Genomic DNA, 27228 nt, shown 5'->3' on the forward strand with positions numbered 1-27228 from the left:
CTATCTAAAATCTTCACTCTTTTTCATCTCTTTTTATGATTTTGACCAAATTTTAACCTTTTTCATTTTCAGATGACATCAGATATAGATGTCATTAGATTCTGTGAGGTATCCGCCAGAGTGGCTAAAATGAGCAAATCAGAGAAGTCTAGATGCTGTCGAGGATGTGGAGAAACGGGCACCCTCCTACACTGTTGGTGGGAATGTAAACTGGTACAGCCCCTCTGGAAAACAGTGTGGAGGTTCCTCAGGAAACTAACAATAGAACTCCCCTATGACCCAGCAATAGCACTGCTAGGAATTTACCCAAGGGATACAGAAATGCTGAGGCATAGGAGCACATGTACCCCAATGTTCATAGCAGCACTCTCCATAATAGCTAAAACATGGAAAGAGCCTAAGTGTCCATCAACAGATGAATGGATCAAGAAGATGTGGTCTATCTATATGATGGAATACTACATGGCAATGAGAAACAATGAAATCTGGCCATATGTAGCAACATGGATGGACCTTGAGGGTGTTATGCTGAGCGAAATAAGTCAGGCAGAGAAGGACAAATATCATATGTTTGCACGTATAGGAGGATTAAGAGGAACTTGACGGAGGAACAAGGGGGAGAAGAAGGGGGGAAATGGTGGGGGAAAGGGAGAGAGGCAAACCATGAGAGACTCTTGAATGCTGACAAAAACTGAGGACTGATGGATGTGGAGGAGGGATGGGCTTGGAGGAGGACACTTGTGGGGATGAGCACTGAGTGTTATGTGGAAACTAATTTGACAATAAACTATTTGTAAAAAAAAAAAAAAAGATTCTGTGAGGTATCTCCAACTTCATGACTTTAAAAGCAATCTTCAGTAAAAATCTACAAAGTTAATGATAGAGGGAAGAGGACAAAACAAATAGAAACTAACTGTGGAGATGTTTAATAGGCTTCAGTCATTGTAACTTTCTGTACGTCTATTAATGAAATTATCCTGACCAGTGAATTAAGAATCTTGGAGTTCAGTTGGAGTTGTTTAGACCTAGCTTTTAATAGAAACTTGGACACGAACTATCTGTGTTATCAAATTGTTAACTGCACCAAGTTCTAGTATCTTCATCTGTAAACTCATAATATCAAGACCAATCAAATGCAGTTGCTATAAAGGTAAATGAAATAATATACAGATTAAACTAGATACATAAAGCGGTTAATGTGTTACTTGGTTTTTAAGGAGCCACTAATAACAGGTAGCTGCACTCATCAGTATTTCCTATATCACTCTTCTCTCACTTATTTTCCCACCTGACTGGATCCCAAAGTCCTCCTTATTTTTCTAAGTAGACTTATAATCATCCACTATCTACCCAAGGGTATCGTCAACTGTATCTTATATTCTATATGGTCTCAACAGCCTCCTAAGTACTTTACATACATTTTATATCCTTCATTCCTGGTTAGGGGGTGTAGGGTGTAGCTTCCTGACAACTTGGAAACAAGGCTACCATCTGAGAATTAAACAAGATAACATCCACAGATGAAGGATGTAATTCTTAATCCAGAAATAATAAAGATAAATAGGGTTCTATTAGAATAGATGTTGCCCACAATTAAAAGTTTCAACGTAGTATACTGCTTTTAAAACTGAGTATGAATGACAAATTTGACAAATTTAAAAGTAGACTGTACCTAACCACCAACCCTCTTTTTATTCTTCAGAATGCAGCTAGAATTGTTCGTGCTCTTTTTGAAATTGCTCTGAGGAAACGTTGGCCTGCCATGACCTACAGGCTCCTGAATCTTAGTAAAGTCATTGACAAGAGACTTTGGGGTTGGGCCAGCCCTTTGAGACAGTTTTCAGTGTTACCACCACACATTCTAACAAGATTAGAAGAAAAAAACCTTACTGTGGATAAGCTAAAAGACATGAGGAAAGATGAAATAGGTAAGAAGGAAGCAAAAATGTTTTCATGTATTATTCTGTAAAAGTAAAATAGTTTATTGGATATAAAAGAGAACTATTATTGCATTTTCACATTACTAAAGATAAATTTTTACCTTTTTAAATCCCATTGGTATCAATATGTAAATAGCATTTGTTTTTCTGCTTTTATCCTATGATATTGAAAAATTATTTCTACATACAGTTCCATGTACCTGAACATTTTATTGGACAAACTTGTAATATATTGACTAGTTAATATTTCACATTCTGGACAGGATAGACATTACACATAAAGGGAGTCAGGCTGAAGATAATGAGAGGATAAGGTCCAAAGATATAAAGAGAGGCTAAGGTAGTTATTTCACTTGTATAGTGAGAACGCTTTTAAGACAGAATGGTAGAAGGGAAGTATTAATAAAAATAGAAATTGAGGATATTAATGAGGGAAGTTATGAGTACTCAAAATAAGGAAAATAACTGTAGTTCAGATTCTGGGGAAAATGGAATATTTTGATCTGTTCATAAACATGCTTTAAGAAATCATATTACAAAGAACCTAGATAGATAAGAAATATTGATACTATTAAATATAATCTGTTTCCACTTAATTGCTTGGACTGAAGTAGGAAAATGTTTATAGTTAGTCACATCTGTTTGTGGCCCCCCCTCCCGCATTCCCAGACATAACTATTTCATAATCTAATCATTCATGAACATAGGTATAACTGGTTAATTGTGTGCTATGTGACCATATTTTATATTTTAGTATTTTTCTGGAAATGAGTTTGGATGGACGATTTGTGTTTTATTACCAAAACATTTCATATCATCGTTACAATGTTGAAGAATAGACTTTCTGTAAATTAATGGTTGTTTTCACAAAATACTGAATATTTTTATAATATGTCCTGAGTTAACTAGGAGAAATGGAACTGTTTATAGTAGTTTAAACACTGTCAAGTCTCAGTAATTTTAAGAACCCTATTAATAGCTGAAGAAACCTTGATACTGGTTTTCAGAGCTATGAATTGCTAATTCAAGTTAACTATTACAAAATATTCAAACATGCCAGGTCAAGAATGTCAACTATTCTACATAGCAAATCATAAAACAAGCAATAAAACCACTTTCTCTGAAATCCCATTTACAAGTCAGATTATATTGCTTTTTTCTGTCTGAACACATTTCTTCTATGTGATGTTTTCCTTATAGGTCACATGCTGCATCATGTGAATATTGGACTCAAGGTCAAACAATGTGTCCATCAGATTCCTTCTGTTACAATGGAAGCATCCATTCAGCCCATCACACGGACTGTCCTCCGAGTGACACTCAGCATCTGCCCTGACTTTACTTGGAATGATCAGGTAAAAGTGGAAAATATCTATATCCATGGTAAGCAAAAATGTCTACACTGTAGGTTCAATTTTACTTCCTTACCTCTGTCCTTAACAGCATGTAGAAAATTTCTAAAAGAAGATATATTGAAGACTCATTTAAAACATTATAGGGGGTTGGGGCGCCTGGGTGGCTTAGTCGGTTAAGCGTCTGACTTTCGCTTAGGTCATGATCTCGCGGTTCGTGGGTTCGAGCCCCGCGTCGGGCTCTGTGCTGACTGCCAGCTCAGAGCCTGGAGACTGCTTCAGAGTCTGTGACTGCCTCTCTCTCTGACCCTCCCCTGCTCACGCTGTCTCTCTCTCTCTCTCTCTCTCCTAGAAATAAATAAAAAACATTTAAAAACAAACAAACAAACAAAAAAAAACATTATAGGGGCACCTGGGTGGCTCGTTTGGTTAAGCATCCGAACTCGGCTCAGGTCATAATCTCATGGTTCGTGAGTTCGAGCCCTGCGTCGTGCTCTGTGCTGACAGCTCAGAGCCTGGAGCCGGCTTTGGATTCCGTGTCTCCCTCTGTCTCTGCTCCTCCCCAACTCGTACTCTATCTCTGTCTCTCTCTCAAAAATAAATAAACATTTTTTAAAAATTTTTAATAAATAAAAAAACATAGTAATATTTACCATCATCCTCAAGAAAAACATGGTATAATACATTAATATGTCAACCAATGAGACCTTTTCAAAACATCTTAGGTGACCTAAATATTTAGCATTGAATATTAGTTTAGTTACTCACTTTCATAATGACTTTGCTTATTAATTCTGTCTTCTTTAATTTTCTCTCTGGCATTTTCATTTTTGCCATTCCTACTTCCTGTCATTTTAGCCTATTAGAAAGTCAAGATTCTTGCTAAAAGAGCCATTTAATCCTAATATTTCTCCAACTATCATTCTCTTCTTTAGCATTAGACTTGTAGAAAGAGTATTCTGTATTTTCTTCCTGGTCACCAGTTTCTTTCCTGCTGAGACTACTTTTCTCAGTGATCACCAAAAATTGACTGGTTACCAAAATAAATGACTTCTTCTTAGTTCTTTTTTACTTCTCTGAATATTCAACACTATCCTTTGTCCTTCTTGAAAATGCCTTTCCTTGGCACCCATCACATTCCTGTTTCTGTTTGTCTACCTTCTATTCTTCTTCCTAAATCTTAGATGTTACTGTGTGTGTATTTTGTGTGTTTGTGTGTAGGAAGATCTACTCTTGATCCTTTTTTTATTCTGTCAAAATTTTTAAAGGTGTCTTGTCAGTAGTTACTATACAAAGAGTACAGTAAAGATTGTAGATCCAAAAGCAAGTAAGTCTCAATCCTTTCTTTCAAGAAGCCAGTGGAAGAAGACAAGGAAATCAGTAAGTGTAGTAGCAATGCCTACTTTATACAGTTATTGTAAGGGTTTAATTCAGTTTAAATAAATATCTTCTACATCACCTGACATTATTAGTACATCTTTAATGTGAATTAATTTTGTTCATCAGTGTGCTCAAAAATTACCCAACCATAGTCCTAATGCAAACCTACCACTGGTCGTATACTGCCCTAATCAGTAATTTCTTCAGTTTCCTCATCTGTAAACATAAGTAATAACAATTAGTTTCTCACAGAATTTCTATGAGACTTACATGATATAAAACTATATTTAATATTTCTATAAACAAAATTCCACACAAAATATAAAATTAGCCATGTACTCATACTTCATTTTATATTTAATAGAGTGTTTTTGAAATGCACAAACACTTTATTTTTTTTCACACTGTTTACTTCTGTCAGTATCCATAGAAAATCTTTCACAGTTTGGTTTAATTCATTAGTATGATATGTTGCTTAATTGTTTTTATTGTTAAACTCTACCGGTTAGAAGCCTGTTGGCTACAAGAACAGGAAACTTAACTTGTCTCAACCTGACTTACGCAAGAAAATATATTGTTTTCCACAATAAAAGTTCCACAGATAGAATAGGCCCCAAAGATGATTGAATTTCCTATTTAATGCTATAATTTAGGGTCATCATATTGCTGTCCTGACACTCTTGGCTGCTTTCCAGATATTTTCATGCTTCTTTGTTCACACTTAACAGAAGAGTAAACACATTCCTACTTCATTAACCTAGAGTATGGACCAAAAGACTTTTTCTTCAGTTTAACTGGGCCAGTATTGGGCATTTGCCTATCCCTTACCACAAGCTGTTTGCTGAAAGGAGGATACTGTAAGCTGATTGGCTTGTACTAACTAAAATCATCCTGAGAGATATGGTCACCTTCTGAGTCACATGAGAGAGAGATGAACACTGAACAAGACTGAGCTTTGTTAGGGAAAAAAAAAAAAAAAGAGGGAAAGGAATGAATACATGAAAGATCTATCTATCCAATGGAATATTATTTGTCAGTTAAAAAGAATGAAGACTGATGCATGATACAACATAAATAAACCTTGAAAACATAGTAAATGATCCAACTTCAGCTCAGGTCATATCTCACGGTTTGTGAGTTCAAGCCCCACATCGGGCTCTATGTTGACAGTTCAGAGCCTGGAGCCTGCTTCGGATTCTGTGTTTCCCTGTCTCTCTGCTCCTCCCCTGCTCATACTGTCTCTCTCTCTCTCTCAAAAATAAATAAAGATTAAAAAATTAAACAAAAAAACATAGTAAATGAAAGAAGTAAGTCACAGGTCACAGAAGACCACATATGATTCTATTTATATGAAATGTCCAATATAGGCAAATCTTTATAGAGAGAAAGCAGATTGTGGTTTTCAAGGTTGGAGATTGGGCCAATAGGGGAAGACAGGTAGTGACTCAGAATGAGTTTAAGATTCCTTTTTGGGGGTAATTCTAAAATAGATTATGGAAAAGTTTGTACCACTTTGTGAATATATTAAAACCATTGAACTGTATACTTAAAATGAGTAAACTTTGTTATGTCAGTTATATATCAATAAAGCTGTTAGAAAGAGAGAGAAGAATGGGTACTGGGTATACAGACAGCAGTATCCCTTACTTGAGTTAAAATATACATAGTTATAGAATCTTATTTTTCTTCTAGGTTCATGGGACAGTAGGAGAACCTTGGTGGATTTGGGTAGAAGATCCTACAAATGATCATATTTACCATTCAGAGTATTTTCTAGTTCTAAAAAAACAGGTAAACATGGGTGCGTTGCTCTATTAGTATGTTGCTATTATAGAAAGAAGAAAATATGAACTAAATAATTCCTGTTTTTACCTATTTCTCTACAATTTCATAGTACCATTAAAGGTTTATTTATTATTTTTTGTTTCAGTTTGGTTTTAAAGAAAACAGGAACTGCTTCTCATTGTATTCATATATTCAGTGTGATCTTAATTTGAGAAACTGAATTGTAATTTTTATCATGGTAAGGCATGACTTCCAGAGAAGTGGAATATGTCAAATGGATGAGATAAATAATGTAATGGATAAACTTAAATAAATAAAAATTAATAAATTTAGGTTATTTATTAAATAAACTAATAACTTTAGGTGTTACAAAAATAAAATACTAAAGAATATTGACTCAGAATAAAAAGGGTATTTTAAAAAAAATTTTCACTAAATCACGAGAGAAAGACACAATTTGATGCTGGCATACATATCTTTTTAACTGTGATGCTTCATCCATGATTTCTCTTTTTACCAAAGAGAAAGCAAGCTTCAGCCTGGCAATCTTGGGTGTAGACAGCAGTAGAATTTCACAGCAATGTTTTCTTTTCATGATTACCTTCTATTTATGCTAGGTTCTCTTATTTCACTTAATGTAATAATAGAATTTAAAGAAAAATATTAAGTAAATAATTTGATAAAAATTACAAAGTTGAGTAATTTAATGAATGAAGTTTGGGAAATTCTGATGAGTCAAACTGGTAACTTGTTAATACATGATGCTATGCATATGTAAATAGTATAAGTTGAGTATAAATTTTACTTTCTATCATATCAGGTATCCTCAGAAGGAAACCACCTACAAGTTTCTAAAATGCCTGGAAAGCTCAACTATTTAGAAATCCAAGATATTTTCTTTATCTTTAGTACCTCTTGCTGTAGATGCCATTGTCTTAAACATAGACTAAGAAGGCCCTTATCGTATTAGGATATTCATATTCATTTGAGACTTTATTTCATATTAGGTCATTAGTAAAGAAGCTCAACTACTGGTGTTTACAATCCCTATTTTTGAGCCTTTGCCTTCTCAATACTACATCCGAGCAGTGTCTGATAGATGGTTAGGAGCTGAGGCTGTATGTATTATCAACTTTCAACATCTGATTCTACCAGAGAGACATCCTCCTCATACAGGTAACCTTGAATAATAACTTGAATCATTGGTTTTGTAGAAGTATCGTTTTAATTAAAGTTGCAATCGTCTATACTTGAAAGCTGTCTGAATCTGAATCAGAATCCAACTTATTTGTCAATATACTTTGAAAAGAGATTTTCCAAAATAGATTGCTGTGTATACATTTGGTAGAGTTTAATGATGGTCCTTAATTTTGTTTTAGTGCAAAGACATTAAAGTAAGTCCAGTTCAATCTGACAGTTCTAATAAGCATGAGACTCACTATTTCTGCATTATTTTGCCTTTATCCCTAATTTTACATATAATCATTATAATTTCCCTGTATTTCCTTCCTTTTCCATTGCAAGTGTTGTTATTTAATCTGTGCTCTCTGTGAAACTTTTGAGGTAGCCTTTTTCTTTGCCTTTATTACTGCTTACTTAAACTTATTTCTAGTATGTTAAATGAATTAATTAAAGTGAATTGTAGGTCCTTATCCTTCCACACAGTGTGCTTCTACACTAAAACAAAACAAATGCTAATATTAAGGAATTAGATAATGCTATCACTACAGAATGGATTCACTATACCTCAAGTCACTTTGCATCCTAATAAACAAGTACCCTTTTTTATTAGTTCTGTTCCCCCACAGTAATATGATAAAAGGTTATATGGTTATCTGCAATATCATATAACAGTTTTTTGTCAACTAACAAAAAACCGTTTTAGATTTTTGCAACATGAGCAAGTATATTTATATTGTGACTTATTAAAGAAGCAAAATTTCATGAATAAATATCTATATTGATAACTTTCAAGTGGCCCATATTCTATTTCAAAAATAATTTTTAGGGGCACCAAGTAGCTCAGTCAGTTAAGCTTCTAACTCTTGATCTCAGCTCAGGTCTTTATCTTAGGGTCATGAGTTCAAGCCCCATGTTGGGCTCTGCACTAAGCATAAAGCCTACTTAAAAAAAAATCTTTAGATTGAACTATTAATTTATTGTATTAAGTTTAATTCTTACTGAGAATTCGTAATTGATGATTATTGATTTCAGGAGGCCCTTAATTTATAGAAAAGTGAAGGTCAATTTTTTTTCGTATAATTGCTCTAAAGACAAACTCTTTTTTTCTTTCAAAATAAAAATGTTAGTAAGAACATTTGTATTAGTTCTTACTAACATTTTTTTTAACAATTCTTTGGGAAATGAAAGAAAGCATTAATGTGACTTTCATCTTTGCCATTTTTGTCAAATGGGTGCCTTGTTCATTGTCTTAACATATCTTAAAGGGAAATACTTTAGACTACAGCTTCAAACCACTTGGATATCTTGATAAAACTAAAAAGCTGGTCAACATAGAGAAATAATGAGATTGCAGTATCTACTGCAATATAATCATTAAAGAAGGCCTTTCTGCTTTTCTTCCATGAAATATGCCTATATATGATATCTAGAATCTCAAAATACATAAAAATGTTTGGTTCTTTAGTTTAAAAATAAATGCTACCATCATCACTACTAGGTTTCTGACTGTAGTACTTGATTTTAATGTGCATTAATATTATAGTTTAATGCTCATTTTATCATTTCTCTGTTGAGTGGCCAAGCACATATCATCCTATTTATATAATTGGTTGACTTAAGACTACATTTTAAGAAGCAATAAATGCACCCCTGTGACATCTCAGTTGATAATTAGAAATGCATAATGTAACCTCAATGATCCCCGGTTCTATTTGGCTGAAAGTGTGTGTGTGTGTGTGTGTGTGTGTGTGTGTGCGCGCGCGCGCACGCGCATATGGTGCCCCACTGAGCCTAAATCAGCCAAGAAAATTCTTCAACTTTCACAGAAGTAAATCATTTTAATTTAGCATTGTCAATATATACCAAAATATTTATTTTTTAGTTAAGAATATGGCAGTGCTTTGATTAGCATTGCAAGTTAAGACCTCTCCCCTCCTTAATTTTCAGTACTACAGAAAATTTAGGAGATTATAATCTGCTATAGAAAACGTGGTTAGCTCTCAATTATCTATGTGATAGAGTAGGCCTGTGGAGCTAAGATAATATTTTAAAAATAGATTTTTATTTTTAAGTATAATTTAAGTATATTTTTAAGTATAATTTTATTTATAAGTATAAAAGAGAATTCTCCATGCTTTCTGTTATGAAACTGTCCTGTGAAGATCTCACTCAGGTTACAGACCACCATGTCCCCTTACAGATTTCTTTTTACCTTCTTACTCAAACTTCAACTGGGTAGAATCATCCTCCATGAAATAATCCTGTGAGTAAAGCTGCCTTGTAGTTTTCTAACTGATACCTTTCAGGATTATGGGGAAGTACAGTGTCTGTCAGGTTCAAGATATATAACTTTATATCTGTAAATCATTCTGACTGATTTTGAGAAATTTAAACCCCTAATTTATAAAATGAGATACAACTAAATTTGTTTCTTTCAATGTTTTCTGATTGCAGTTCTCTTTTACCCATTCTCTGATTTGAAACTCCCCCCTGGGTTTTCTTCCTGTAATTATTTTAGTTTAGTTGACATTGACTAGAGCAATAGCTCACTCAGCCATTCTGGTTTGGTCCATATTCTTTTTTTTTTTTTTTTTTTTAGATTGTAAGATGATTTAATGTCAATTACCATAATAGATTGTAATCTGTTTTTTAAAGCACTATTTCTTTATTATCTAGTAGAGTACTTGATACAATAAATGATTATACTGAACTTCAGGGAAGAAATCCCCAAAGGTACATAAATCTCTGGGTAGTCTGAACTTTAAATATTACCTCCTACACAAACATAAAGGAAATAAACTCAGAAAGCATTACCATGAGTAAGATCATCAATTTTTCAGTATCACTGTAGATATCAGTTACTTTATTTGCACTCTATGGTGTTTGTGAACGTAGTGACCACCTAATAATTACAGCATTAAAGGTTATTGTACATTATGCTTTAAGGGATTTAAAATATTCTTGAGAATATCTTGAATATTTCAAATCATGATGTGTTACTGAATATATACCATGATAGTCTTTGTTCTTAGGACTCAAAAGACTTCAGGCAGCCTGTTTCTGCCTCCANACATCCATCAGTCCTCAGTTTTTGTCAGCATTCAAGAGTCTCTCATGGTTTGCCTCTCTCCCTTTCCCCCACCATTTCCGCCCTTCTTCTCCCCCTTGGTCCTCCGTCAAGTTCCTCCTAATCCTCCTATATTCTAACAGAGCAAAGGAAATTTCTTATTGGTAACCATTCTAGCACTGCAGTTTACACATGGTTTTCCTTTTTCTACAGATTGGACTAGATTAGTTTTCTTCTATACATGCATATTTTCACTCACCTGTCATTTCAATTACTTTCCTGATTTGGAAGAGCATTACATGTATATAATAATATATAATTATATAATATCATGGCATTATAGTCAGTATATTGGGACTCCCCCAGAAAAGTGTCCAATATGTCAATATTATAGATTGTAGTAATGCGGGACAAAAGATCTGTAACTATTATATAAAAATTTATGTTAAGTCTTCCCCCCCCCCCGAAGGAACTAAGGATTGTTATAATTTATTCTTAAGAGACAGTATTCAGTATTGTGTATATTTTCCAGTTATTGTATGGCAATACCTGTTTCATTTTTCTAGAATTACTGGATCTTCAGCCTTTACCAATCACAGCTTTGGGATGTGAAGCATATGAAGCACTGTACAACTTTAGCCACTTTAACCCTGTGCAGACACAAATATTTCATACCCTGTACCACACAGACTGCAATGTCCTCCTTGGAGCACCCACTGGATCAGGAAAAACTGTTGCTGCTGAATTAGCCATTTTCAGAGTTTTCAACAAGTACCCTACTTCAAAGGTCAGTTTGATAGAACCATATGCTTACATTAAATTAGAAAACGCAGTTCATAATCTGTAGACTAGCCAGTTCTAAATTCACATCAGGAAACAAGCATTCTCTTAGTGACTTTTCAGAATGGGGTTTCAGAGGACGGTGGACCAGATCAGTATTAGAATAACTGTTCAGAAGAAAACTTATCTTAAACTTTAGAGTTCTCTAGTTAGATTTCTAATGTACATATCAGTTTCCACATATCTTTTTCTCATTGTAAGATACCTGGTTCATAACCATATTTATAAGATAAATAATGACTTTTAATCAAGTCCTTTTGCTATAAAAGAAATGCTGATCTTCCAACAAATACAGTTTAATTATACACAGGAAATACAGAGGCAATTTTATTCCACATTTTTGCAAATAACATACTATTAATGTAAAATAACATGGCAAGTCAAATAAGTATTGATTTTATACTTTCTTGAAGTGTGAAGTGTATACTCTAATTTAGAGGTACATATTTTTCAAGAAAGCTAACTCATACATTCATACATGATATGGTGTTTTCCTCATCATTTATTATGTTAGAAAAGTTTTAACTTCTATTTTCAGTGATTTTCAATTAGTGACTTTTCTTCTCTACTTAGCTTGAAGTTTTCTTACTTCTCAGTCTGTTTTGTGGTTTTTGATCTATTATGAGACCTATTAATACAACAGTAGAGCTCTCCTATAAATTTGAAACATTTTATAAGGGAAAAAAATTTTTTCACTGAACAATCTGTATGTAAGTTTAGATTATTAAAGACCAATCATTGTTGTTATTAAGCAAAGGTAGAATATTTGATGTGTGACTAGCATCTTACATAAAATCTGCATTAAAATTTAATTTTCATCATTTGGAATACCTTTGGTGATATTTAAAAGCTATTCAAAATTTTCTATGTCAGTATTTTATGATGTATTTCTATCTTACTTTCGATGAGGGTAATTTGAGCAAGTTAATAACTTTTCACATTAATTTTATTTTATTTATTTATTTTTTACAAATAGTTTATTGTCAAATTGGTTTCAATATAAAACCCAGTGCTCATCCCCACAAGTGCCCTCCTCCATGCCCATCTCCCCTCTCCCCCCCATATCCATCAGTCCTCAGTTTGTTTCTCAGCATTCAAGAGTCTCTCATGGTTTGCCTCTCTCCCTTTCCCCCACCATTTCCGCCCTTCTTCTCCCCCATGGTCCTCCGTTAAGTTCCTCCTAATCCTCCTATACGTGCATATGATATTTGTCCTTCTCTGCCTGACTTATTTCACTCAGCATAACACTCTCAAGGTCCATCCATGTTGCTACACATGGCCAGATTTCATTGTTTCTCATTGCCATGTAGTATTCCATGGTATAGATAAACCACATCTTCTTGATCCATTCGTCCGTGGGTGGACACTTAGGCTCTTTCCATGTTTTAGCTATTGTTGAGAGTGCTGCTATGAACATTGGGGTACATCACATTAATTTTAAATTTTAAGCTTTTCAGTAATATAAGATATATTTTTAAACCACACTGTTGTATGTGGATAAATTTTACAGGGTTTACCTTTATTTGAAAATGATGTTTCTATTTTCATGAGATCTTTTTACCCTCTCCTCTATTTTTAGGCAGTATATATTGCACCCTTAAAAGCCCTTGTACGCGAAAGAATGGATGATTGGAAAGTTAGAATAGAAGAAAAACTTGGTAAAAAGTAAGTCTTGCTTTTTCAGAAGATATGTTTTGAGTAATCTAAAAGGACAAACAAATAAAAGATTTTCACAAAAATGTGATTTTCATAGTCTTTTGTTTAAAGGTATTGTAATTACTGTTAAAACGTTACCACTATTCCATTGTTTTAATATTGAAAAGTGAAAGTCCTTTAGTTATTTAATATGAATATTTGACAAGATAATTTTCTCAATTTTTTTTAAATTTTAAAACTAAAGAAAAATAAGTTTTATCTCTTTATTTTCCTTTCATATTGTTCAGAGTAAGTCCCAGAAACCACATAGAGAGCATTTACCAAAAGATAGAAATTCATTAAAGAACATGATTTTTTATAAAATATTTTAGTATTTCACAAGGTTATTCATTGTGGTGTTGTTTTTACTAGCAAGATTGCAGGTAACATGAGTGTGCAATAGAGCATGAGTAAATAAATTATAGTACATTTACACAATGCAGAATATTGTATCATTCTATTAAGAATGAAATTTTTATATACTGAAGGAATGATCTCCAGAAATATTGTAGAAAGTGTTAAGTAAAGTATCCTATCTTTTACTTTTTTAAATAACGGTAGGGGTGCCTGGGTGCCTCCCTCAGTCGGTTAAGCGTCTGGCTTCAGCTCAGGTCATGATCTCACGGTTCATGGATTCGAGCCCCGCGTCAGGCTCTGTGCTGACAGCTACCTCAGAGCCTGGTGCCTGTTTCAGATTCTGTGCCTCCCTCTCTCTCTGACCCTTCCCTGCTTGCTCGCTTTCTCTCTCTTTCTCTCTCTCTCTTTCTCTCTCTCTCTCTCAGAAATAAATAAAACATTTAAAAAAAATTTAAGTAAATAAATAATAGTAAAGAATATATGTTGTTGCTTTAGAGCAAGGACCAGGTGATTGGAAGATAGACATGCTACAGAGACTGCTGACCACATTCTTTGAACCTTTCCTTGAACCATATGAATATAATGTATTTAAAATAATAAAATATAAAAATTAAAAAATGAATAAAAATAAACAAAAGCTTTGGGAACACTGTACTTGGGAGAACTAATCTTGGCTTTTTTTATTTTTTGAGGATTAAGTCAGATATAAAAATTATTTAGTGATTACCTAAAATTTAGAGTTAGTCTTCAGATTTCCCTCTTTCTCACTATAAAACTGAGGTCTTTTTATAATGAAGTAGCACATGTTCACCCCAGCATATCTTGTTTATGTCCTAGTATGTTTGAATTTACCTTTAATATCTATAGAAATTCTTAGTCTAAAAAAAAGAAATGAAGCATACACATAATTATATTCTTAAGACTGCCTCTTTATGTCTTAATAAGTTAACAATTCCCCTCATTAGAAAGGAGTTAATCCAACATATAAGAAGGAAGTATGAGTTCAACTCTATAAAAGGACATAGAGCAGAGACTTTGTGAACACAATCATAGCAAAGTTTGACACTTTTGTGTATCTGCATAAAAGTTAGATTATCAGTGTTCTGTTATAGTTCTTAAAAAAACATTTTGTACTCAACTCAGAAAATTTCAGAAATCAAAGGGAGATAAAGTCGTATTAAGCATTATAAAATTTTATTTTGAAAGATAAACTTTTGCCTTTCCAAGGTCGTGTGTTTTCTGAGAAAAAGATCATTTTTCTTTCTTTCCAGAGTTATTGAACTAACTGGAGATGTGACTCCTGATATGAAATCCATTGCTAAGGCTGACCTTATTGTCACTACACCAGAGAAGTGGGATGGAGTCAGTAGAAGCTGGCAAAATAGGAACTATGTGAAGCAAGTCACTATTCTCATCATCGATGAGATCCATCTGCTTGGTGGGTACCACTGTATCTGATGCCAGTTTACACATTTTGACTCTCATACTTGCAGCAGCCAGCATCAGGACTTGTTAAATGATTAACATGTATTATTCCTATTTCCTAGGGGAAGAAAGAGGCCCTGTTCTAGAAGTCATTGTATCTCGAACAAATTTCATCTCCTCACACACAGAAAAGCCTGTTAGAATAGTTGGACTATCTACTGCATTAGCTAATGCCAGAGACCTCGCTGACTGGCTCAACATTCATCAGGTATGTGGAAGATTGATATATAGGCATTTAATAACGTGGCTTAGGTAGCCATAATAATGAGACACTATAACATAAACTTAAATAGGAAAACAGAAAACAATTTTTTTCTCATTTTTACTCTAGATGGGCTTGTTCAATTTCCGACCATCAGTACGTCCAGTTCCACTGGAAGTTCACATTCAGGGCTTCCCAGGTCAACATTACTGTCCTCGTATGGCCAGTATGAATAAGCCTACATTTCAAGGTATGCCTCAGATCCTTGTAGAATTTGTATGGTAGCATTAAATGCATTCCAATAATTTGGATTTCTTTGAAATGGTGGTACTGCTCCAACTTCCACAAATGTGTAAAACAATTTACCTCAGCTGTTAAGGAAAGCAAATGCATGTTGAATTAACCATTGAAAATTAGATTTTGTAGATGATAGTGTCTTGGTAGTAGAAAAGTATATTCTTAAAAATTAAATCATTCTTAATCTATTAAATTATTTTATTATGGTTGTAGCTTGAACAAATGATAAATAGTAACTCTAAGTGTAAAAATAATCACAAAATCTTAATTTTTACCAGACAACCTAAAACTTACAAGTTCAATACTTTTTTTACACTGCTTCTGTTTTTGTTTTTTGTTTCATATTTTGGTTTTCTTTTTCTAACAAATTAGGCAAGCAGGAAAGATTTAAGAATAACACTCCTATTTTATTGAAACATGTTTTCTTTAGGCTGCATAAGGAATATTTATTATATCAATTAAAAATAACCTCCAAAATAAATTCTCTAATGTGAACTGCTGTTGATTGTGAGGTGACAGTTGTGAGGTGACTTTTTAGCTGCTGTAATTAGCCTGATGACAGAAGCAAAGTATTGATTGTGAACTAGAGACCAATCTTGGCAGTTCAGATTATTTACACCTCCACAGAAGCATTGTACAAAATCACTAATGAACAATAAATCTGCCGTGAGCTGTTCAGCCACACCTGTTCTTGCAGCAGTAAAAATCCACTAAATGTTGAGGTTTAAAAAAGAGACAGATTCATTCATGATTATGTGTACAAATGATACCAATATTGTACTAATATGTGTATTTTAAACATTGACTTTCTAATATGATTTATCAATGCATTACAATTTATATTCTGTAATATTCTGATAAAATGTGAGTGAGAAATAAGTGAGTTTATTTTTCATGGTATGTATTGTGATTGCTTATTAAGCAATGGCCAATTGCATACCAATGGTTAAAATGAAGCATTTGTTGGTATATAAATCATTAGTAAATTACTGAAATACTTACACTTGTCTAGATATATCAGTAGAGTAGCTTTCCTTATAAACTATTTATTATACCTGTAGTGTGTATCACTGTATTCCTTTGCGTTTAGAAATAAGATTTTATGATAGCTCTATTTCTTACTCCTAGGGTATAAATATAGTCAAGGTCATGTCAACATTGTCATTATAATCCTTGTTTCTTAGCCTATAAGAAGAAATTCTGCAGCTCACATTTCAAACAAGAAAATAAAACTGTTAATATCTCTGTGATGAGAGACCTATGTACACATAGGTATAAATTTCCCTTGTGCCATCTTATCAGTACTTTAGAGCCAAAATAGAGTAAAGAAGCCTTGTTTCCAGTTAGGTCAGATGATTTATGTGGCTCTTTAAGTAATTTCTTTCTTTCAGTAGAATTACTCAGGTTTCAGACTGTTCATTGCATCCTCTGTGTGTCTACCTCCACATCCCATTACTCAGATATAGATTCAGGCATGGTATTATCTTCAGTTCTCTTCTATATTCTCTTATCTTTCCACTTGAAACCTTAGAGAAAAGGAAAACCTATGTTTGGCATATCTCTGACTAATTCATTGATATAAAATCTCTCTTTTTTTAAAAACCGTTTTAATCTTTTTTTTATTTATATTTGAGAAAGAGAGAAAGAGACAGAGCATGAGTGGGGAAGGGGCAGAGAGACAGAAACAGAACCTGAAGCAGGATCCAGGCTCCGAGCTGTCAGCATACAGCCTGACGTGGGGCTCAGACTCACAAGCAGTGAGATATGACCTGAGCCAAAGTCGGATGCTTAACCGACTGAGTCACCCAGGTGTCCCATAATCTCTCTCTTAGTTATTCCATTCACTGGTAACGACAAAAATAGAAGGAATTTGGAGGGCTTTTCTGAGAGAGTTTTCATCACTAGATAGGACCTGACTCTCCCTCTACCCCAGAACCAATTAACTCTATAATATCATTGCTTAGGCAAGCAGAAGCACAACTCCGAAAAACTCAACCTTAGACTTATTATTCATATACAGCTATTACCAAAGAGGCTTGTCTTTTTTTAAGTGTTACTTCCTCAGCAGCTCAGAATAGTTCAGCTTCCCCTGTCCAGGCAATATGCTCCTATAGGTAGTTTCAGCTACCTTTCCTTTCCTATCATTTCTCCACTATATTGTCAGATTCAAGTAGTATAATGCTGAATTTCATGATTAAATTAAGAATTTATTTAAATCAGTTATACTAACTTTCATATATCATCCATTTGATATCCTAATGACATTCATATTTGGGTGTAAGTGGGTTGCTTACTCTTATTTTCCACATTTTCCACAACTTTTCAATAGCAATTAGAAGCCATTCTCCAGCCAAACCTGTTTTGATATTTGTCTCTTCAAGACGTCAAACTCGTCTTACTGCTTTGGAATTGATAGCTTTTCTGGCTACTGAAGAAGATCCAAAGCAGTGGTTGAATATGGATGAAAGAGAGGTAAGTAATGTATTTTATTTCTACTTCTTGTACATGTCAAATTAGTTTTTATTATTGTTAATGAAAATTACATACTTAATGATGTGTAGTTTTAATCTATACTAAAAATTTAGTACAACATTACAAAACCTGGGGGGATAAATATAGGAAAGGCATACTCCTGCCACCTTAACACTTTTAATATTTTGATGTATTTTCTTCCAATATTTTTCTGCTAAATAGATATTTTTATTCCATATCATTTCCATATCTTTTCCCTTCAACATCATCAGCTATGTATAATATTCATATTTTGTTTTCTGTGTGAGTATTCACTGCTCTCATAGAACTTATAATCAATTTTGCAAAATTAACTTCCTATAAAATATGTAATATGATCACTTTCAAAAATTTAGTAAACAGTAAATGTGTAGAGATTAAAAACCTGTTGTTATCTGTTAGCCAATTAGTGAAATTTGAAGCAATTATGATGTTTTTATGTCTACACAATTCTATTATGTGGCTTAATATTATGTATTTTCCCCTATAATTAGATAATCGTGCATCTTTATTATTATAGGTTGTTTTTTTATTTAGACTTATTTCCTCAGTATAGAGTTCTAACTTTAAAATTAATGGGTCAAGTAATATGGATTTTTTAAAGCTTTTCATATACACTGCTAATTATGTTCCAAAACTCATATACCAATTAATGTTCTCACCATTGATACATGCATTGTCAGTAGTGTATGAACACATTTTGGGATGTTTGCTCAAAGTGTGTGTGTGTGTGTGTGTGTGTGTGTGTGTGTGTGTGTGTGTGTATGTATGAGAGAGAGAGAGAGAGATGAGGCTGTGTATTTATCTGACTCATATCTGATAAACTGACTCGTATCTGACTCATACTGACCTCAAATGTGAACTTCATGTGCTTTCCAAACTAAAGTACACTTACTATTTTTATTTTAATATATGAGACCTAAGCAACTGGACAGCTCAGCCATTGTGTAGAATTTCTTCTCTGTTTTGTATTTTTTTTTATCAGCACAAAAATTTATCACCAAGGCTAATTAGAAACCATAGAATTTACTTGCATGGTTTCTGCTATTTTGTAGATTTTCACTGCTAAAATAGGACAGCTAGAAATTACACCATTCTTGGGCATTGTGATTCACCAAGCACATTATAATAATAAGACCATCTATCCATCCTTTGTTTTAATCTTTCTTCTAAAAGCCATCACCTTTAAAATCAAGATTTCAGAGGGTTTGCAACTGATTGCCATACAGATTCAGTCTGATTATACCAAAAACTTGTAATGCAGGTGTTTTAGTTGTTAAATCCCTAACTAATTACCTTAAAATAGAAGGGCTTTTGGGGGCATCTGGGCAACTCAGTTGGTTAACCATCTGACTTTGCTCAAGTCATGATCTCGCAGTTCATGGGTTTGAGCGCCACACTGGGCTCTTTGCTGACGTCTTAGAGCCTAGAGCCTGCTTCGGATCCCCCTCTTTCTCTGTCCCTTCCCTGCTCACACTCTGTCTCTATCTCAAAAAATAAATAAACATTTGTAAAAACTGGGAGGACTTTTTAACACTTTAATCTTTATAAGAGTTACTTGCCATAATATCCTGGACTAGACGCTTAGTTACAATTCCTGTTGCTGCTTATTGCACGGTTTCAGATTGGTGTTCTGTGGCAGGACCAGGTAGGTTAGGTCAGGAAAAAATAAATAGTTATCCATCTATCTTCTTCACCCACTAAATAATCAAAGTAAAGAACTGGGAAGCAGAAATACTCCTTCAAGTGTGTCATTGATGTGAAATCATACTGCAGCATAAGGAAACCCCCAAAGTAATGCCCTTTCATAGGTCTCATCAGGAGGACTTTCTGCACTGATTTCATAAGTGTGTTGGCATATGCTACCATGTCACCTGGATTCTCAGTTTGATGACCACCACTTCCACCATTAACCTCAAATGACTGTTGGGCTTTTACATCATTCTCTCAGCCTTCAAGTTCAAGACAGAAACATTGGAATGCCTGAGCTTCAGTCTCAAGTATGCAGCAGGAATGGGAATATCTTCCCCTCTTTGGCCTCTATGCAGGGGGAGATAGTCAGATGCTGGCTGGCTGTCAGTAGTTTTTTACAATCCTTTAGCTGCCCAAACTCATCAAACACCATTCTCTCCATACCTACACTTTAAAAAACTAAAAACTTTTCCTCCCAACAGCTAACACAATTCTCCCTCATATAATCAAAATCCTTCCCCAAGGCAGACAACTGAAAATTTCATCATATGACTTTACTGGGCCTAGATCTCTTGGTTATATTCAATCACTCTCTGGTTCTTTTGCAGTCTCATCTCAATATTTTCTACACAGTAGACTAAATTATAAAGTTGCATACAACCAAAATATGCTATATTCAAAAGTGGAGGGTAGAGAGAGGAAAGAGAAGTGAAATTAGTTAAAATATGTAAAATATGTTACTTAAGATATATGAGATAGCAAAAGTAGAGGTCACAACATTTATTTCTGCAACACAGGATCAAACATATTTGATCAGGGAGTCAAACAGACATTTGTGATTTATTTTCTCTACATTCCATCACCTGTACACTTCTTCAGCCAGCCACTAAGCTAATTAGCCTTTTTTGTCCAGTGGAATAACCAAAAACCCACATTCCTGAAACATTGGAAATTGGATTTTTATATATGCTTACTATATAAGGCTTTAAAAGCTTTTGATTAATTTTTCAAGTAGATAGTGTAGTATTAGAAGACTTCTCCAGGGTCCATCCAAATTTTTCCCAAATTGTGTAGCAGCAGCCCAATTTCTTTATCAGGATTGGTCACCTAAACTATACTATGACCATATTTTCATTGTTCACCCCCATAGAATGAGAGATGTGGCTATATTAGCTTCTAAGTAAATTGTTACATCCCTTGGATATTAAGCCTCCAAAATAGCCAAGCTAGAATTATAGGAAGGGAAATAAAAATTCTCCAAGAGGTTTATTAGCTGTTGACTGCAAAAGACGTTTGCACACATTGACTTCTTGGTTTCTAGAACTATATGTTCTGGAAGTAAGAGAAATAATATCATTTAATGATTACTAGTTCAGAGCATACACCTCATTTTATAAGATGGCATGCCAACCTTGACAAAGCCATGTCTCTGAGCTGCCATTCTGAATCATTAATCTACGAAGCCACCTCTTTCTGGGTAATGAGGGATGCAATAAGACCAGTGGATCCCATGGCATCCACTGTATTAACCTTTCTCTATAAGTGAGTTCCTCAGTCAGAAACATTATCATATGAGGTACTAGATGATGTATACAAAGTGTTCAGTAAGCCTACTGTTGATACTATTGGTAGCACTTGGTAGGCTGGAACAGAGAATCGAAATCCAAAGTGTCCATACTAGATGTCATCCCAAATAAGTGTCCCTCTGTGATAGAATCTAGTATAATCTCCTTACTGCCAGATAGCTCTCTGGTCCCCTGGGCAAGAGCCTAGGGATGTTTGTATTGGTGGCATATTAGGCACAGAGCAGTGGTAGTAGCTGAATCTACCTGAGGAAATGGCAGTCCGTGTTTAGCCTGTATATAGTTTTCATCTCTTCCAGTAAAGTGACAGGGAAAATACTTGACACTTAGCTGTTTTTAGTCCCTGAAAGGAACTATAATAGCACATCAGTATACTTCAGATGGTGCCACAGTCTTATGCAAAGTCATTTGTCATTTTTTCTCTCCCACATCAAAAATACCCTTAAGAGTATTCCTCTAACTTAAGTCTGTAGGCAGCTCTTACCAGAATTTATAAAGTGTTTCATTTACATAACACATTTATTGAATATCTACAACGTACCAAGCACTATGTTAGCCAACTGATCCCAATTCTCAAGGAGCTCAACTAGATAGAAAATTTTAAATATATATATGATGAACCAGATAATATTACAAAAATTTCTGTAAAATGAGAAAAGAAATATGATGAGGGTAGGTGGGGCTTCTTTAAACAGCAGGGTCAGAGAAGACTTCTTTAAGGAGATAACATTGAAGCTGATAACCCAAGCATAAGAACAAGTTAGCTACACTAAGAGAGAAGATAAATAGCATTTCAGATAAAGGGAGCAGGATGTTAAAGGAAGTGAGATCAGCTCAGCTGGAACAGAACAAGCCAGGAGGAGAGTGGTATAAGTTAACTTTCAGAGACAGGCAAAAGCCAGCTCATGTAAGGCCTTAGACCCATGGTTACAGAGTTTGGATTTTGATTTTAAGCACTATGGGAAGGCAGTCATTTATTCATTTATTAAAGAAACGTCTCTTGAGCTCCTTGTGTGTTTTGGGTAAATTTCCTACCTTTATAGAATTAACATTCTTGTGAAGATGATAGATAATAAGCAAATATGTCAAAATGTGTTAATTCCTATGGAAAAATAAATAAGCAGGGTCTAAAGGGAATAGGGAGTCCTAAGGGTGGTAGCAGAATGTTATACATTGATATAAGTAAGGAATGCCTCTGAGATGAGGATATTTTTGAATAGAGAACTGAAGGAAATAAAACAAGCAGATATCTAAGGGAGGAGTGTTCCATGGCATTAAAATGTTTTGAGCTAGGCAGATTACATACTCCAATTTGCATTTTAAGGTCACTTTTGCTGGTTGGTGGAAAATGTATTGAAGTGGAAGTTAAGCACGGAATTAATGATGGTGGTGACCTAGTTCAGTAGGACTTTCTGTTGTGAAACATGGAGGTTGAGAAAATGAAAAGAATCAAGAATGACTCGCCAGTTATAACTCTAAACAAAAGAGTTATATTTTGGATGTCAATTTGTATTTCCAAGACTTGCAAGGCAGTTAGATAGAGGAAGTCTGTAAAACTCACAGAGGCTGTGAAATGAACATGTGAACTTGGGAGCATCATCATAGAAACAGCCTTTACACCCACGTAAGCACATGAGACCCTGATACAGTGTGCAGGACCAGAGGGCAGGCATTGAATGATTCATGGGAGAGCTTGGGTAGAAAAGGACGAGCTGGCAAAGGGCACTGAGAAGGTGATGCCAGTAAGGAAAGTACCAAAACACGGTGGTTGAGAGGGTTTTGTGAAGGAAGGAGGGCTAAAGTACTTTAAATATTAATGGGAGTTGAGTGAGATAAGAACAGAGATGGAACCCTGGGATTTAGCACTCAGACATCCTGGATGAACAGCAAGCAGCAACTCTGACAACTCAAAATCATCACAAGTTCAGATTTGGTGGAGTTTCTACTAATGACATTTTATTTCTTTAGATTAATTTGGTTTATCATTCAACATAGATATTGACCTCTTCCTGTGGGTAAGAAGTTAGTACCAGGCTTTGAAGATGGACTTTGAGATTGTTAAAAATCAGAAATTAAATTGAGTTTAATATAGGGGTGACCACATTTTCAATTCAAAAATCTGTTTTATTATCAAACCAAAATAGATTGAGTTCATGATACCAAAGTCCCATTCCAAGTGCTTTCTATTTTGATCAGGCTTCAGACCTCTTAGTGACTGACGAGTAGAGAAATTACTAGGCTAAAAATATTAAATATCAAGACATATATTATCTACAGATTTGTTGAGCATTGGACATTTGAATTTAGTTGGTCCTCCTGAAAATAGTTGTGTAATTAAGAGCAGCTACAAGATATAGGCTATGTTATTTTCCCAATAGTTGATATCATGCATGTCTTATTGAAGAAAGAGGCAAAGATCTTATGCTTAGTAGTAGCTGATATACAGTACTTTATAGTTTATTAGAGGGTTATATTATATAATTTAATCATGAATTCTGGAAGGGTTGTTCTTGTTCTCCAAGTTTTACAGATATAAAAACTGAAACTTAGAAGATTTAAGTAATTTGCCTGATAACATGAAATAAATGAGACGCGGAAACTCAAATCAGGACGGCTAACTCAGAGCCCATGTTTGTTTGTTGTTTTTTTTTTCTACTCTGCCATACAGTAACTGAAATCATTGACCGTGTACTGACTAGAGAAGACACAGTGTCCATTTGTGATTTGATGGAATTGGAAATAAATAGTAGAGAAAAGTCAGTAGCTACAATATCAAACACAGGCAACAGACAAGCACTGTGCTATTCTCAATCATGATTGCTGATATTTTAGTTTATAAAAGAAGATGCTTTTCAATATTCTTAATTTTTAGGCATAGAAGTAGAAATACTCAAATACTAAAGACTAAATAGGTTTGCTAATTGGGGTGCTTGTAAGCATCAGTCAGTTAAGCATCCAATTCTTGATTTGGCTCAGGTCATGATCTCACGGTTCCTGGGTTCAGGCCCTGCATCAGGCTCCACGCTGACAGCATGGAGGCTACGTGGGACTCTCTCTCTCTGCCCCTCCCTACCTCATGCACTTTATCTCTAAAAATAAATAAACTTAAAAAAAATAAGTTTGCTATTCATCTGCATAGTTCCCCAGTTATATGAGTCTAGTATATGAGTCATTATTTCAAATCTTACCTATTTTTTGTCCATCATCTAAAACAGTAAGGGCCAGACATAAGTCAAATGAGTGATTTCATTATTGTAAGTAAATCACATTCATGTGGTAATTAGAATGTGGCATTGTGGTTGAAAGCCTGGACTGGAGCCAGGCCTCCTAGGTTTAATACTGACTGCCCATGTAGCTTGCTACATGACCTTGGTGGGTGTTTAACCTCTAGCTTTACGCCTTCATCTATAAAAGGATAATAATAATCCTATCCTTACAAGATTGTTGTTAAGGATTAAATGCATTAATTTATATAATGTACTTAGAACAGGCCTGGAACAGAGGTAAATGTTCAATAATTTGACTGTTAATTGCTGTTATAGTACAACAACATTACATACCTTGTATAGAGATAGGTTCTTTTTGCTCAAATCTTTGTGGTAAAATTTGCTATTATTTTTATAATATTTTGCTTATGTTCCTTCACAAATTTAATTCATATTAATATAATATTTGTTCATTTAAAATGATACTGCCTTAGCAAATTAATTTTATAAGATCCCTTTCATCAGCTTTATCTGCATTTTAAAAGCTTTTCTCATGTGGAATTTAAGAAACAAAACAGATGAATATAGGGGAAGGGAAGCAAAAAGAAGGTAAAAACAGGAAGGGAGACAAACCATGAGAGATTCTTAAATACAGAGAACAAAATGAGGGTTCCTGGTGGGGTGTTGGGTGGGGGATGGGCTAAATGTGTGAGGGTCATTAAGGAGGGTGTTTGGGATGAGCACTGGGTGTAAGTGATGAATCACTAAATTCTGTTTTTAAAATCATTATTATACTATATGTTAAATAAATTGGATTTAAATAAGAATACAAATAAATAAATAAAAGCTTTTCAAAATACGGAAATTCTCTCCAAGCATGTGTTAGAATCTGAACTCTTCCAAAATGGAAGTAAGCATAAAATGTATATTCTAGAATAAATATGAAGTGCTGACACTTGGATTTCTTACCAATAGCATAGTGAATTAAGTTAAAAACATAAATAAACAAAGAAGCTTTAATATTTCACCTTATGACCCAATTTTGATATTGCTATCATTAAAATTTGGGCAAGCTAAAAAGCAAACATTGAAAAATGGCATTGTGTTTATTTAGCAGATATAGCAAAGATTTACATGTTATTCTTTAGATTTCATTTATATATTCACATATAATCATATGTTTAATCACATACATAAATATATTATATATTAACAGTACGGTGAATCATTTTGAGGTGTCATTGTTTTCAGTTTTAGCGAGGATAGCAAGGAATATGAGCAGAGTATTGGCAAAGACTGGAAACTTACTATCTTTAATTAATATTTTAAAATTTCTTTTACTTAATATATTGGCAGAATATTCTAAAGTGTTTCTTTCATTTTAATTTTTTCACCTTCAGTCTGTGGAATTTATCACACAGAAGTGTATTTTAAGAAATTAACACTTGGTAATTATAAGGAACCATTTTAACTTTAACATCTGTACCAGATGTGATATATTTAATTATCTTTATTTTCTTAAAGTCTTTGTAACTTTCATTATCCTTCTTTATGCTGCATCTTTTATTGGCCATTTTAGACAATTGATAAGCATTATTCAGTGGCATATGGTCTGAGTCTGACGTGCTTTGAAAAGAGTACAGAGTTTTCTGATAATGAGGATTCTGTGAAAATGGGAAAACCAGCACAACAGATATGCTTTGAGAAAGTATGGGTTTTTAGCATCTTGAAACAATATATCACACTCAAAGGGACAGAATTGGGCTGTACAATCTGTTAGCTCATTCTTGTCCAATCTGGTCTCCTCCTTTCTTTTGGAGCCAGGATTGTCATCAACTCACTGAATTATATTCTGACTGGAATGTATTTCAGGAACAGAGTAATGTATCTACTTAAATGGAATCCTATATTTCTACAAAAGCTTTTTGAGTATAATAAATTTAAAATATAAAAAAATTCTATTAAGGTAAAGTAATTGGTTCAACAGTTTACATATGTGCCTCCTCCCCCATCACCCTAAAAAAAACACCACTACTTAGAGAATATAGATCAATCGGTTTTTCTTTTATTTATAATATTGAATTTAATTTTTTTGGTCTGTCAGGTAGTCAGACATATTTCAAAGACTGTTGGAAAGATGCCTATACATGGCAGTAAATGTTAGTTGAATAGAAATGAACTGAGGAATTAAAACTTCCTTTATCATTGTTTCCTTATCATGATTATTCTTTTTAAAAGTCTACAGCAGCCTTTCTTAACAAGAATTAAGCCTTAATGTCTTAAGACATCCTTTGCTTGTAATAAGTGAATTTTTCTCCCAACCATCTAGAATGGTACTATCTATCTTTGGAAAAATTATAAAGATGGCAACTCAAATATTTTGGAAGGCGGGTTAATTCTCCCATGGAACCGGTATTGAGAGAGCCTGCTCTGTAGTATTCAAGAGCACTGGGTCTTTTAATTTGAAATATGCTGGATTGTGTAAATGAATTGAATGTTACATCAGAGCGATTATTACTTTATGTAAAGGATTAAATGTGATAATCTTTGTAAAGTGTTAAGCACAATGCCTGACACATAAGTACTCAACAAATAATATTATTGCCATGTTTTAAGCTTTCATTATCCTAAGTTTCTCAAAAATTTTGTTTGTA

At 34.0% G+C, this 27228-nt stretch overlaps 1 protein-coding gene across 1 annotated transcript in view; it reads left to right on the plus strand.

Moving 5' to 3' along the window:
* Positions 1 to 27228, plus strand: part of ASCC3 (activating signal cointegrator 1 complex subunit 3) — a 332522-nt gene that overhangs the window by 213129 nt on the left and 92165 nt on the right. The window contains exons 21-30 of the mRNA XM_039218367.1: positions 1703 to 1928; positions 3141 to 3295; positions 6365 to 6463; positions 7465 to 7633; positions 11273 to 11493; positions 13126 to 13211; positions 14870 to 15036; positions 15146 to 15291; positions 15415 to 15535; positions 17912 to 18054. Coding sequence (XP_039074298.1) covers positions 1703 to 1928; positions 3141 to 3295; positions 6365 to 6463; positions 7465 to 7633; positions 11273 to 11493; positions 13126 to 13211; positions 14870 to 15036; positions 15146 to 15291; positions 15415 to 15535; positions 17912 to 18054 — 1533 coding nt within the window. The remainder of the gene's footprint in view (positions 1 to 1702; positions 1929 to 3140; positions 3296 to 6364; positions 6464 to 7464; positions 7634 to 11272; positions 11494 to 13125; positions 13212 to 14869; positions 15037 to 15145; positions 15292 to 15414; positions 15536 to 17911; positions 18055 to 27228) is intronic.

The sequence above is a fragment of the Hyaena hyaena genome, unplaced genomic scaffold, assembly GCF_003009895.1.
Source record: "Hyaena hyaena isolate Hyena2069 unplaced genomic scaffold, ASM300989v1 scaffold_750, whole genome shotgun sequence".
Classification (NCBI taxonomy): domain Eukaryota; kingdom Metazoa; phylum Chordata; class Mammalia; order Carnivora; family Hyaenidae; genus Hyaena; species Hyaena hyaena.